Here is a 15,594-nt window from a genome sequence, read left to right on the forward strand (position 1 = left end):
ATAGCAGCACTCCACTTCTGAGCCTCAAATTTCTTTTTTAATTAACTAGAACTTCTATAACAAAATAACACAAGCTGAGTGGATTAAGCCATAGAACTTTATCACCACATCATTGTGGATGATTAAAATTCAAAATCAAGGCATTGACAGGGTTGGGTGCTCCTAAAGACTGTGGGGAAATGAGCTGTTCCACACCTCCTTCCTTGGCTTAAAGATAAACAGGTTTGAGTTTGCATGATGTTCTCCATGTGAGCATGCCCGTATCAAAATTTCCCTTTTAATGAGAAAACCCATCATGTTGGATTAAGGTTCACCCAAGTGATTTTATTTTAACTCAAATACCTTCGTAAAGAACCTGTCTCCAAATAAGGTCATATTATAAAGTTTTGGGGATTAGGAGCCAACAGGTACATTTTAAGAGGACACAATAGAACCATAGTTGTATAAGCTGACTATCATATAACCCATAGCAATTGTTGTCCCAATAGTCTAACACCACACTAAAACCTCCTTAGTTAGTGTCTTTACTTAGATCCTTTTCTTTTTCATTAGGTACAAATGATAAATCACTCTAAAATTGTATGCTTTCATAGACTTGGAGAATAGACTTGTGGCTGCAGGAGGGGGAGAGGGAGGGAGTGGGAGGGATCAGGAGCATGGGGTTAATGGATGCAAACTATTGCTCTTGGCATGGATGTACAATGAGATCCTGCTGTGTGGCATTGAGAACTATGTCTAGATACTTACATTGCAACACAACAATGGGAGGAAAAAGTATGCATACATGTATGTATCACTTGGCCCCCATGCTGTACAGCAGAAAATAAATAAATAAATAATAAATAAATAAATAAAAATTGTATGCTTTCAGTCTCTATCTCTTCCTTAATTTTCAAACTTGTATATGCAACTATCTAATTGATATCTTGAAATAAATATTGATTAAATATTTATAAAACTCTTTACTTTTCCACAATAAGCTTATTCCTTCCTAGACATTCCCTAATTAAATGGTACCATCTTGTATGTTATTGTTCGGAATTTATATCTGACAATATATTTCACTCCTTTGCTTCGCTTGCATTATTTATGGAAAGTTATCATCAGTCCCAATGACTCCCTTTAAAATATATTGCAAGTTTGATCATTAACACACCACCCATTCCTTCCTTTATCTATTCCAGTAGCCTCCTGCAAGTTCTCTCCATTTTTGTTCCATCCCTCAAAAATTATTCTCATGAAGCAGCCCAAGTAATCTTTTTTTTCTTTTGTTTTAATTTTAATTTTAATTTTTTGTCTGCACCTGCAGCATGTGAAAGTTCCCAGGTCAGGCATTAAACCCCTGCCACAGCAGCAACCTGAGCTGCTGTTAACTAGCTGCACCACAAGGCAACTCTTAATTTTCTTTAAATTGTATTCAAATCATATTATTCACCTGTTGAAAACCTCTACAGCAGATTTCTATAACACTCATTAAAATCAAATTCTTTGGTATACATTTGGCTAAGAGACCCCAGATACCTTAAAAGCTGGGCACCCCCCAAACTCATGTCCTACAATTCTCCATGTTCAGTCTGCTCAAGACTTTATGCTATTCCTCAAATATGCAAAGTGCTTTTCCATCTCTTCAGTTCCATTAGTTCTTTTGTAGATTCTAATTTCAGAGATAAGAAATATTTTCCCTCTAAAATGATGGGAAATATTGTAGAACAGTATAATGTAAGTGTAATCTTATTTATTCATTTGACACATGTTTATCAAGTACTTAACACTGGATCACACCTTTCAGATAATGTAGTCTCCCAGCCATCTCAGAGGGTCTACTAATTCATTAAGGGTCAGGGTCTATGCCCAAGTCATATCGTCAGAGACCAGAAATGATGGTGCTGACTGAGGAATCACCTTTGCATCATCACGCTCCTGTTTTTCCAGATATGTACACCTCTTGTGGTTATAAGATGGCTGCTGAATTCACTGAATTTCTTTTAATCTCTACATGACGAATACCATAAGTCATGACCAGCCACTTTCTAATCTTTTTTCACTTATTATTCAATGATATTGAACTTCCCTTGAGGAAGTTTCCATTTTGCTAATTAACTATCACATCTTATTATAACTCTCCCTCCTTGCTTAAGATACTTAGTTTATATGCCATGAAAGCCAAAAAGCTTTATGACACTTGGTTTCACATAGACCTTATCATTAATGTATGTGCAGGAACAGTTTTATGTTATTGAAATGTCTATACAATTCTTCTTTTAGATAATATATATCATTTTTGTAGTGAAAGATACTATAGAATCAGTAAATTACATTTTTATAAATCTAGTTATAATACCTTAAATAGGTGGCAGTCACCACACTGGGTCATAATTTGCATATTAGTAAAGTAACTTATGATACTGAATTTTTGTGATTATCTAGTGGGCTAAAATATAAGAACATATGTAACACAGTTCTTGGACTTAAGTGGATAATCAATCTTTGTTTTCTTGTAGAACATCAGAAGCTTCAATTTAAGTATATCAGCATGCATCACAAGTTTATATCCCTCTGAAATACAAAACAACATGGAGAAAAAAAGAATTTCCTTTATTCCAGCATTTCCATGGAAATAGACCCAAAAAATGTAATGAAAGAAAATGTTATAATAACATCTATAAGTTCATTTGTTTTGCAAAATTATGTTCAGATGTTACACCCATGCATACTCACATGTTATATATACACAATCGGATACACACATGCATACATGTGCACATTAAAAGAAATACATATATTTAATGTCACATTTTATGCTCACAATAACAAAAATTATAGTAAAAAAAAACTGAAGCTCAAAATTTAAAATTAACTTTTCCAAAGTTACCTATTTTTAAGTGACAGACCTGGAATTGGAATCCAAGTTTGATTTATTTCAAAGTCTCTGTACTATCAGCAGAAATTTTTTTTAACTTTTCAGTTCTTAGAAATTCAAGTGATGTTGTTTTGTATGTACTATGATAAAGAAATATACACAACTGCAAAGCCTGGTTTGCACTATTAACTGTTAAAATCTTACCTTTTGGAAGCTCGATCACAATTTGAAGGAGGACTTTTATTTCACATATATAGAATTGGAAATTTTTCTCCCATCTATTTTCCCCAAAGGAGGCAAAAATTGCATTATTGTGTGAGGGTATATTTGATTTCATATGCCTATGTCAGTTCATTTTCTCCACAGAATCTTCTAAATATTTCAGAACATTACCACTTGCATTGCAGCATATAGGAGTCAAGGTGTAACAGGAAAAACTAAAAATTTCCCATTAGAAAAATTTATCAGAAATGCAAAAAAATTGTATGTCATTTTATGTCTACATGTGAAGACAGCAACTATTTTACCAGGTAACTTTTTATCTCATCAGTTATTTTTTTTAGTAACATCAATAAAGAATAATTACCATTCAGAGGTTTAGCCAGTTTCATTCAATTGTTATACTTGAGATTTGGAGAGGGCAGTTTTGTACCTATTTATATCATGTTTTAGGTAGTTCCTGAAATAATTACATTTGTTTTTAAGAGAACAGCATCTTCTACTAAATAATGAGCAAAGATCATGAAGATTTTATACCTTTGAATGATGTTAATCATGGAGTCCTAAAATTGGAATATGTCCAAAACAAATTTTTGCTTAATTAAATTCACTGAGGATTTTCTACCATATTTTAAAAGAACATCTATATATTTTAAAAAAAAACCTGTCAATCCAATCACACAGCATTACAAGAGTAAGGAAGGAAGATGTAACAAGGAGAAAAAAAGAGTATCAGAACAATTATGGAAATATTGCCAGTGAAAAATATCAGCCCTGTCATTTTGTTCCAGTAAAAATGAGTTTGCCATTTTCCCTACTTTGCTATAGTAAGATTTTTTTCTTTTTCCCTAATACTCAGTGTATTCTGTATAAGAGTGAGGTTGAATATGTGAAAAATTCATGTCCAAGGTAGATGTAATAACAAATTATTTATCAAATCATTAATTATTTTTTTAAAAAATGAGCATCTATTTTGTGCCTTGTTCTATGCTATGAGCTAAGGATATAAAAATAAATAAAACAAAAGAAAATCAGGATAAAATCTCTGCTTACACTGACATTATAACGCTCAGAGTCAGACAATAAAAAAAAAAAATGGAACTTAGTAAGGTAATTATAGCTAGAGACTTCAAAAATGCACCATCAGAAATAGACAAATCTAGCAGGCATAAAATCAGTAAGGACATAATTAAACTCAACAACAACAACAGTCAACTGGATATAATTGACATCTATAGACTGCTTCATCCAGCAACAGCAAAAGACACACTCTCCAAACTCACATGGAACATTCGCCAAGAGAGGCCACATTCTGAGCCATAAAACACACCTTAAAAATTTTAAACAAAAGAAATCATATAATGTCTGTTCTCACACTACAATGAAATTAAACTAAACATCAGCTATAAAAAAATAGGTGAAAAATCCCAAAACACTTGAGAAATAAACAACACAAAACCTCCAACCTCCAAAAACTATGTGTCAGAAAATTAAACTCCCCCTTGACCTTCCAAACCGTTCAGATGGAATGTTTAGTATTTATCCCTTCTTTACCTTCTAATAAGACAACAATTTTTCTCTAACACTGAGTTTATAGTCTCTCAACAATATCCATTCTGCTCTACTACAAAGTCCTGGGAGTCAGTAAAACTTATTGAAAAATAAAAAAAAAAAAAGTTTTTGTAGTATTTACAATATGCCAGGAACTCTCCTAAGCACTTAATATATATAGACCCACTTAACTGGTCCCAAAACATTATGAGATAGACATCATTGTTATTACATTTACAGATATAAAATATGAGGTAGAAAGGTTAAATAACTTCCCCAGATGACATTAAAACCCAGGAAATATGACTCAAGTCTGCTCTACCATTTCATCTTACTACTTCCTTTAAACAAATATCTGTTCATATTCTGATGGCCTGCTGTGTTGATCTCAAGTTCATAAAATGACTTGGTCTTTTAATCATGAGAAAATCATACCTATAATTGGATCTAAAGCCTAAGAGGCATGAGGCCAGTGGAGATCAGAAAACCAGGTGGTACAGTAATATCCAAGGACATTGGAAATCACTCAAGCCCCCAAGAAATCCTACAAATCCAGTCAGTTCAAAGTATCATTCTTTGAACTCTCTCAGTGGGTTGTGGGTATGGCATTACTCTGAGCTGTGGTGTAGGTCACAGAGGCAGCTTGGATCCCAAGGTGCCACAGCTGTGGTGTAGGCTGGCAACTGTAGCTTTGATTCAACACCCTAGCCTAGGAACTCCACATGCCATAGGTGTGCCCCCAAGAAAAGCCAAAAAAAAAAAAAAAAAAAAAAAGTATCATTCTTCACAGCAGCTGTGGAGAAATGATGTATTATCCCTTCTAATGCTTAAAAACATTAGATTAATAAACATTTGCTGAGACCAGCTCAGCAGGTTAAGGCTGAAGAACGGGTGCTGTGAAACCTAAGGAAAAAGTGAACATAAAACAAGACACAGAGACATTTATCTTAAGTAAAGGTGGGAACCAGGGGAGTCAAGGTCTCACCTCAAGATACCACACTGCTTTTATCCTGCTCTTTGGGATTATGTCAAGTGAGGAGGGGGTTGTAGGTGCAGGATATAGGTTTTTTTTTTAATTATTTTAAATGTCACAGAGCTGGTAGCTGATAAAGTTTTATTCTGACCTTTAGGCATTTAACAATCATTAGCACTGAGGAAGCTTGGCATCAGATATCTATGCATAGCATTCTAGAGAATCACCGTTGTGCTTCTGCAGACAGCATGCCTATCTGCAGCAACCTTGGGTGCCTAGGTTTGCACCTTGGTTCTCCTTGCTAATGCATATCCTGCTAATGACCCCTCATAAACCCCTTGGGGCCATGAAGCTCATCTTCCTTTTATTCTTTAGAGGACATATGCTGTGCAAATGGCCTGCTACTGATCTGCACAGGTCAGGTGTGCCCAGACCAATGCATTATGTCCCCATTCAGCTGACCACATGAATAACTTATGTCTTTAGGTGTTTGTTCTTAAGCTTATGGCATTTACCAGCACTGATACTGTTTTCCAAGCAGGAAGATCGGGTAAAGTAAAGCAGGATAAGATGGAGTTTTCAGCATAGAAAATAGAAGCAAAAAGGCTAAGAAAATATTGTAGAAACATGTCTCATGACAAACATTCTACATGGTTACAGAGACTCCAGTAATAATATTCATGATAGCAAATAGCTCTGGAACATTTATTAGTAATACAAGATCTACAAGAAGTTTTTAATCCTGACAATATCTCTATCATTATCCTTTAACTCAAATTTAAAGAGCTTTGATTTGCCAAAGCTCACATGCTATGTGGCAACAATAAGTTTTGATCTCAGAACTATCTTACTCAGAGACTATTCTCTTAACTATTATAGAATAATAAACCCTATCACTCACCCCTAGCACATGTGAGTGTAAAAATGATACATAAAAACCTCCTTCACAGAGCAAAATTGTGAAAACAATGTTCTCAATATGAATGATGAGTTGAGATTACAATAACAATGAAGTTTATACCAAATAATTCAGCAAGAATATATGACAGACCCTCCCTTTGGAAGCACAAATGGGAAAAGAGGCCAGATGTAGCAAAAGATTAAAAAATATAGGAGTTCCCGTTGTGGCTCAGTGGTAACAAACCCAACTACTATCCATGAGGATGCGGTTTTGAACCCTGGTGTCACTCAGTGGGTTAAGGATCCAGCATTGCTGTGAGCTATGGTGTAGGTCGCTGACACAGCTTGGGTCCCACATTACTGTGGCTGTGGCATAGACCAGCAGCTACAGCTCTGATTCGACCCCTACCCTGGGAACTTCCATATGGAACAGATGCGGCCCTAAAAAGACAAAAAACAAAAAGTATAGAAAGAGAAGATGGGGCTTACATACCAAAAAAAAAAAAAAAAATCTATTTTCTCAAAATACTATATTTTTTTGTAATTGCAAAAATAGTGAATTTGCATTGGGTGCTTTGTGAAGAAGTAAATAAAACTAAAATAAATAAATAAATGAATAAAAGATAAAGTCATTTTATGCTACTGTATTTTTCTATTGAAGTCACCTTTTGATCCAAAGCTGCTTCATAGCATTTTTCACTTCTGCATTTCGGAGAGTGTAGATTAAAGGGTTCAACATAGGTGTTATCATGGTATAAAACACAGCCACAACTTTATCAATGGAAAAGTTTCTCACTGGACGCAGATACACAAATATGCAGGGCACAAAGAATAAAATGACCACGGAGATGTGAGAAACACAGGTAGAGAGGGCTTTGCATCTCCCCTTCAAGCTGTAGGTCCTTAGGGAGTTCAGGATCACGACGTAGGAGACCATCAAACACAGGATATTTAACAAGCAGATGAGCCCACTATTGGCCGCAACAAAAAGACCAAGGGTGTGAGTGTCCATGCAGACTAGTTTCAACAAAGGGTTCAAGTCGCACATGAAGTGATCTATGACATTGGGGCCACAGAAAGGCAGCCAGACCGTGAAGAGGAGCTGAATGGTCGCATGGATAAAGGCTCCAGCCCAAGCCACTCCTATAAGAAGGTTACACACCTGTCGGCTCATGATGGTCATGTAGTGCAAGGGTTTGCAGATGGCCACATAGCGGTCATAGGCCATCACCGTGAGAAGGATAATCTCAGCAGCACCAAAAAGATGCTCGGCAAAGACCTGAGTCATACATCCCCTAAAAGAGATAATCTTTCTCACAGTAAGGGTGTCAGCCAGCATTTTAGGGGTCATGGAGGAAGAGCAACAGCTATCTAAAAGGGATAAGTAAGACAGGAAGAAGTACATTGGGGATCCCAGGGCCTTGCTGGTGCTGATGGTGATCATGATGACCAGGTTCCCTGCCAAGGTGACCAAGTAGACCATTAAAAACACGACAAATGAAAATTTCTGAAGCTCCATATTTTGAGTCAGGCCCAGGAGGATGAACTCCGACACATTATTCGTCCTCTCCATCAATTCAGTTCAGGTGGCAAGTGGCTTCCCTGAAACGAAAGTCACAGTCATCCTCAATGACGCCACCTTTCCTTAAGCAATGAATACAGTCGTGGAGTATCTTATTTTCGGTAGTTTTACAAAAGGCAAAGACAACCACGAAAATGTAAAAATGGTTTTTATTTGTATATTCTTACAAGTGACAATATAAGTGGTATTTGTTTTGTTCTTTATAATTTTCTCATTTGTTTTTAATTTACCTTTTAAATTTTTTTATTTTTTAAGGGCCACACCTACCGCATATGAACATTCCCAGGCTAAGGGTCAAATCAGAGGTGCAGCGGCTGGCCTAACCACAGCAACACCAGATCCCACCCGTGTCTGCAACCTACACCGCAGCTCATGGCAATGCTGGATCCTTAACCCACTGAGCAAGACCAGGGATTGAACCTGCATCCTCATGGATACTAGTCTGGTTTGTTTCCACTGAGCCACAATAGGAACTCCCTGTTTTTAGTTTTCAATGATGAAAAAGTGTAACTTTTCTTTTTTTAATTTTTATTAAAAGTAGAGTTGATTTACAGTGTTTCTTCAATTTCCACTGTACAGCAAAGTGATCCAGCCACCAAGCCACCACTTTTTTTCTTTTAATTTTCCATCACATTCTTACCCAAGAGATCACATACAGTTCCCTGCACTATACAGCAGGACCCTATCATCACCTGTTCTAAATATTACAGTCTGCATTACCAACTCCAAACTCCCTGTAGGTTCCCCTCTCTCCCCTCTCCCCCCTTAAAAATAAGTAACTTTTTAAATCAGAAAAGAGGAGTTCCTGCCATGGTTCAGTGAGTTAGGAATCCAACTGCAGTGGCCCTGGTCACTGAGGAGGTTTGTGTTTGATACCCAGCCAGGTGCAGTGGGTTAAAGAATTCAGCTTTGCAGCAGCTGCAGTGTAGGTCACAGTTGATGAAAGAAAGGAAGAAGAGGAGGAGGAGAAGGAAGGAAGGGAGAAAGAAAGAAAGAAAGAAAGAGAGAAAGAAAGAGAGAAAGAAAGAAAGAAAGAAAGAAAGAAAGAAAGAAAGAAAGAAAGAAAGAAAGAGGGAGGGAGGAGGGAAGGAGGGAGGAGGGAAGCAGGGGGAGGAAGGAAAAAAGGGGAGAAAGAAAACGGAAAAGAAGGAGAAAGGGAAAATTAGGAATGTATTAAAGAGTAAAAAAAGAGAAATGGACTTAAAATCCAAAGTCTTATTTGGGAGTCTGGGATCCACCCCCTATTAACTATGTAACTATTCATTTTATCTCCCTCTGCCTTATTTTTTTCATTGGTTAAAGGAGGGATGAACATGTCTTATTTAGGATTGCTGTGGAGAGTCAATCATTTTAAAATTATTGTTGTTATACCATTTTACTATTCTCATGGGTGTATCACTAAAAAAACTTTCAAAAAAATGTTTCTGAACACATCTAAAAGGCAACGGCTTTGAAAATGTACGCTAACAAATTGAGGCGAACAAGGATAAATGTCAAAGAGGAAGATCCTGTAGAGATTATCATACTAAGTGAAGAAGTCAGACAGAGAAAATCAAATATCATATGAGATCACTAATTTTTTATATAGAACTTGGTCTGCTAGGCCCTAAGTACCTGGCAGCCATTTCTAACAGTAGAAAAGTAAATCCTATGAGGAAAATCATCAGTGGATTAAAGTGCTTTGGGTGAGAAATTTCTTTCTTTTTTTTTTTCTACACAGCTGCACATGCAGCACATGGAAGTTCCTGGGCCAGGGGTTGAATCAGAGCTGCAGCTGATGGCCTATACCACAGCCATGGTAATGCTGGATCCAAACCACATCTGTGACCTACACCACAGCTTGTGGCAATGCTGGATCCTTAAGCCATTGAGGGAGACCAGGAGTCAAACCTGAATCCTCAAGGAGGCAAAGTTGTGTCTTTGAACTCCTGAGTGAGAAATTTCTTGAAGCCAATTCTTCCAAGTCTTTCTTCAGAGCATCTCTCCTCCATGCAAAGTCAGATATTTTGGTCCTTGGGACTCACTCTGCCTCCTCCTATCATTTCACTGGAAGCCTGTGACTCGCCACAAAGGAAGTCAGGGAGAGACACTGCCTTCTGGTTTACTCACCAAAAAATCTGCATGGTCCTGTCTTCTTAAATCCTTCAGTTCTCACAATATAAAGACACCAGTTTTATTCAAGTGTGGGACTATTCTCTGTGCTATTTCCTCAAGGGAAGAGTAATTAATTTTAGGGCACTTTGCCAAAATGACAACCAAATTCTTCTCCCTTCGAACTCGGAGTCTTCATTTCTTTGTTTTTTCTTCTTTCAGGGCCATACATATGGAGGTTCCCAGGCTAGGGGTCAAATCGGAGCTGAGGCTTCCAGCCTATACCACAGCTACAGCAACACAGGATCCAAGCCGAGTCTGTGAACTACATCACAGCTCATGGAAATGCTGGATCCTTAACCCACTGAGCAAAGCCAGGGATCAAACCCACAACCCCATGGTTCCTAGTCAGATTTGTTTCTGCTGTGCCATGACAGAAACTCCTTGTTTTTCTTTCAATACATGTCTACAGAAAATCTGAAATGCACTGGACATTTTTATTCAATAATAAAAATGACAGCTGGCCAGGCCCTGCATTAAACACATTATGTGGGGGTAAATTTTGTGATGGGCATTATTCTTATTCCCATTTTACAAATTGGGAAATTAAGCACTATCAGTTTAGGTAATTCACTCAGGATTGGACTTGAGTAGTGGCAAAAGAGAAACTTAAATACCAGTCTGCCTCCAAAGCCTCAAAAATGTATCTCCTCTCATGATGCAAGAGTTCAACTATTAAGAGCTTCAGTTGTGGCTTAGTGGTAAAGAAACTGACTAGTATCCATGAGGATGTGGGTTCAATCCTTGGCCTTGCTCAGTGGGCTAAGTGTCCAGCATTGCTGTGAGCTGAGGTGTAGGTCACAGATGCAGCTTGGATCTGGCGTTGCTATGGCTGTGGCGTAGGCCAGCAGCTGAAGCTCTGATTCAACCCCTACCCTGGGAACTTCCAAATGCCACAGGTATGACCCTAAAAAGAGAGGGGGAAAAAAAAAGAAAGAAAGAAAAAAGAAAATTCAACTATTTAAAAAGAGCAGTGAGGGGGTTCCTGCCATGGTGCAGTGGTCTGGATCATTGCCGAGGTTCGGGTTCAATCCCTGGCCCAGCACATTGTTTTAAAGGATCTGGCACTGCCACAGCTACAGCATAGGTTGCAGCTGTCTCTCAGATTAAATCCCTGGCCCAGGAACTTCCATATGCTTCAGGTTTAACCATAAAAATAAAAATTAAAAAAGAGCAGTGAGCACTCTGAAAAAGGACATATATATCTTTGTGTGTATAATTGGGACATGGCTTAACGTGGGATAAAGGCAGAATGCAAAGGTAAGGTATTTTTTTAAGTGATATTGAAGTTGAAGCCAAAAAATTTTATCCTAGGCCTAGATTAGATAAATTATGTGGGATCTTGGGACTAATAACAGGTTTAAGTTTTGAGCTGGACTATCTCATTTGATGAATAGTGAAGAAGGTACCTATGGAAGCTACTAAATCCATTGGTAATTCCATTTTATTATGTCCAATAATTGTACTTTTCCAAACATAATCTTCAAGTATACTTGAAGTATGTGCTTCATGGTCACTATCAATTAGCTGGAAACTACTTGAGAAGAAGAGTTAAAGTGCACTGACTGAGCAACTGAAAAACTCCAGTTTAACACTGACTCATTGAGATATGAACAAAGACAGCTTAGTTAAAGCACATAGCTATTAGATAAGCACAGACCCAGTCTCTATTCTACTGTGTTGTCCTATTTTCTCTCTTACCTTGAAATAAATTAAAGCTTCTGCAAAATTGGTAATCAATAAAAATCAATTAAAAATTCATATACCTACTTTTCTTCTAAAATACTTGGGTTTGGCTTTTGATATATTTTTTCTTTTTTTACATTTTAGGCCACAGCTGCAGCATATGGAAGGTCCCAGGCTAGGGTTCAAATCGGAGCTACAGCTGCCGGCCTATGCCACAGCCACAACAATGCCAGATCTGAGCCCTGTCTGTGACCTACACTGCAGCTCAATACAACACTGGATCCTTTAACCCACTGAGCGAGGCCAGGGATTGAACAAGCATCCTCATGGATCCTAGTTGGGTTCATTACCACTGAGCCACGATGGGAACTCCTTGGCTTTGATATTTAAATCCTAAATCTAACTGATGTTAATTATGAAATTTTTGTCAATCCCTGTTCCTAAAAGATACACTGCAGGTTTCTTGTTGAAGACTTAACTTTTTTACTCTTTAGGTGTGTAATTCCTCTCAAATTAATTTTTATGTGATTGAATTACAAGCTCAGATTTATTATTATCCATATGAATATCCTCTTTTTCCAGCACCTTTTGTTGTAAAGACTTTTCTTTTCTCATGGTGGCTTTGGGGAAAATCAATTAACCATATACGTTCCAGTCTATTTCTGGACTTGGTTCTGTTTCATATATCTATATACTTACCTTATGTTAATATCATGCTATCTTGGTTACTGCATTTTTATATTGTCTCAAAACCAAGTAGTATAAAATTTCAAGGTAGAGTACTTGTACATAATGTAGTAGATTCATTCTGTGGCATAGGCTGCACCTGTGGCTTGATTCAATGCCTGGCCTGAGAACTCCCATATGCTGCAGGTGCAGCCATTAAAAAAAAAAAAAAAAATGCTTCTGGACAAAACTCTTCCACCAAAGGAGATAATTATCTCCTAGGAGAGAAAGCAGCAGTTATAATACAAGGTCCCTGAACCCTTTAGAAACCTCTTGAAAAGTCTGTACAAGGGCAAGGTGAAAATGAGTTTTGTTGCTGTTCCCCTCTCCAAAGCAAGATTCATCAGGGGCAATGATCCACTTCAATGTGCTTCCTCCACACCATTTGTCTCTTGCGCTGCAGGACTGGAGATATTCATTTAAAATCATTTTTACATAGTATTTCAAGCAGACCCATTCCAATTCAAAACCAGAAAACAGATTTGAAACAGGCTTTCTGTGAAGGACACTTGAGGCTTTAGACTACCTGGAAAGATTCAAACTTGTAAGAATGCCCTCTTAACAATTTTATAGAGATATAATTAATATTCCAAAAAACTGTGCATGTTCAATGTATATAATTTCTTAACAACTGTTCATTTGACAAGTAATAATCTCTTTCCAAATGTGACAGTTTTCATATTAAAAGGTGTTTATTACAAGAAGTGGTCAATTTGAATATGGAACTGCTCCTGTACACACCTAAATATCACTAAGACCATCTAAGAGAGCCAAGGTAAGCTTTCCAATAGTGCTGTTGCTTATTTTAGATTATTATTTTCTAGATATAGTGCTCACTATTCTTTAACAGTTTTCAGACACCGTGATAGGCTATTTCCTCTTCCTCATTCCAATTTTTCAAAAGATATTCATAAGTATCACCTAATTTGGCAGATAAAAATTTGGAGGCTCATGGAGATTAAGCAAATTGTAGAACCCAGCTCTCTGACACCAGGAACCATACCTTGCTATGAGACAATTCTAATCACAGCTATTGATGAGGATTAAAACAAATTTAAATACAATTCACATATATAAAAGAGAAAATTAAAAATATTCATAACATAAATCATCAACTGCTTTATGAAACACAAACATGGAAATCCTTCCTGGGGGTGGGGGGACTGCTATGGATAAGATGAGGCTCTGATGCTTATCTGAGAGTAAAATTGATTCTTCTGGAGTTTATTGCAGGGTTAACTATTCCCTGTATTACTGCTCCAACTGTTCATTCTTTCTATCCCACAAGTGTATACACAGTCACAAAAATAACTGAAAGTCCTTTTCACATCCACAGCAGGGTGGCAGATGTGTTCATACATACCTCCTCAATCAATTATCACAATGATCTAGGAGGTAGATATTATTATTATTATAACCTTATAGATGAGAAAACAAGGATGTAAGTTGGCAAATAAATGTACCTCAGATGAAAAAAGTTACAAGTGAAAGAACCAGGATTCAAATCTGAACCTTCTTACTCTCAAATCACTTCATCACTGGAAGAGTATTTTTCAACATTTTGCTGAGAAATCTGGGGACCCATTCTTTGGAGTAGAATCAGAGAAGGGAGAGTTAGGTCTGAGGGAGGAGTCAAGATGAAAGGGCCATTTGATGAACACAGTACCACATTTTACTTACTACTTGGGCATTCAGAGATGTCATTGTGTGTCTGTGTGCGTGCGTGTGTGTGTGTGCGCGCGTGCACGCGTGCTGATGAAATTGCTCCATATAAGCTTGCCTCTGAGCTAGTGTTACGGTAATTAGAATTCTTACGGTCATTTCAAAAGGAGATGACTAGTTAAATGTCGTTTATTACAAGGTCACAATATTAGGTTTAGGTTAAGAATTTGGAAGGGAAAATACATAAGAATCACCTGAAACCTAATTTTGGCCCTGCCCTCTATTTGCTGTTTGGCCTGGGACAGACTCCTTAACTTCTCTATGTTCCTAATTCCTAATGTATAAAGGAAGTATAAAAACGATAGTAACCATCTCATATGCTTGTACTGATAAAATACTAAATACCAAATATCTGCCTAAGCACTTAAAGCACACTAAATATTCATTTAGTCAATAGTAGCATGGTTATTACAACTGTTAGCATTAGTCTCTGAGAGTTTGTCCTCACCTGCAAAATGAATGATACAATACCAACCACAGAGGTTGTTATCAGTATAAAAAGGAAGTATTTTGGGGGGAGCATTTGCTGTTATGCCATACACATAGCAATCAATCATTAAAAAGTATATGCTATTACCTACTATGAAGTTGTTAGATTTAGTCAATCTGCATTACAAATACTTTTAATTAGCACTTGTACCTATTCTTTATATTCCTACCACCATTTTCTTGTTACTCCATTTTCAACTATTGTAAGTAATCTGCTATGGTGGTTCCTGTCTCTGCCTTCCACACCCTTACTAAACCCCAGTCGACTTTATCCAAAACTCTCAAAAGTGCTTACTAGAATAATATCAAATTCCTTTCATCCTTTTACTCGTATTCTCAATTACCTTCCACAGTGTTCCATTTATTAGAAGTGAAAAGGAAAATTTCTAAGATTTACATCCATCTTCTGATTCTTTTCAGACATAGCTGCCTTTATTTGTGAAATCTACTACTTCAAGTTAAACTCTGGCATTTTTGATGATTAAGGTCTCCTGCCTGTGTATTTACAAAACCTCTTCATGTCTGCAATCTTAACAGAATTTTCTCCTGGGTGGCAGTTCCACTAATCTTAAGAATTCAGAATCTTTTATTCATCTCAAAAAAAAAATCAACTCAAAAAATTCACATTCAGTAGAGTCTGGACACATAATTTATTAGAATGAATAAGTTGAATAAATCTAAAGTTTCATATATTTAAATTATGGGTTTCTTTCAGGTAATGAAATAAACATTTAC

At 36.9% G+C, this 15,594-nt stretch overlaps 1 protein-coding gene across 1 annotated transcript; it reads right to left on the reverse strand.

Moving 5' to 3' along the window:
* Positions 1-3,856: 3,856 nt before the first annotated feature.
* Positions 3,857-8,076, reverse strand: LOC100517934 (olfactory receptor 4C12-like). The gene is made up of 2 exons (XM_003124182.2): positions 7,178-8,076; positions 3,857-3,887 (listed from the first exon to the last, which is right to left on the reverse strand). The coding sequence occupies exons 1-2, from the start codon at positions 8,074-8,076 to the stop codon at positions 3,857-3,859; spliced, it is 930 nt and encodes a 309-aa protein (XP_003124230.2).
* Between the last annotated feature and the right edge of the window lie 7,518 nt (positions 8,077-15,594).

Source organism: Sus scrofa, chromosome 2, assembly GCF_054392235.1.
Source record: "Sus scrofa isolate SSC_HxYL_T2T_F1_AM1 chromosome 2, Sscrofa_HxYL_maternal_Yorkshire_Landrace_v2.0, whole genome shotgun sequence".
In the NCBI taxonomy this organism is placed as follows: Eukaryota; Metazoa; Chordata; class Mammalia; order Artiodactyla; family Suidae; genus Sus; species Sus scrofa.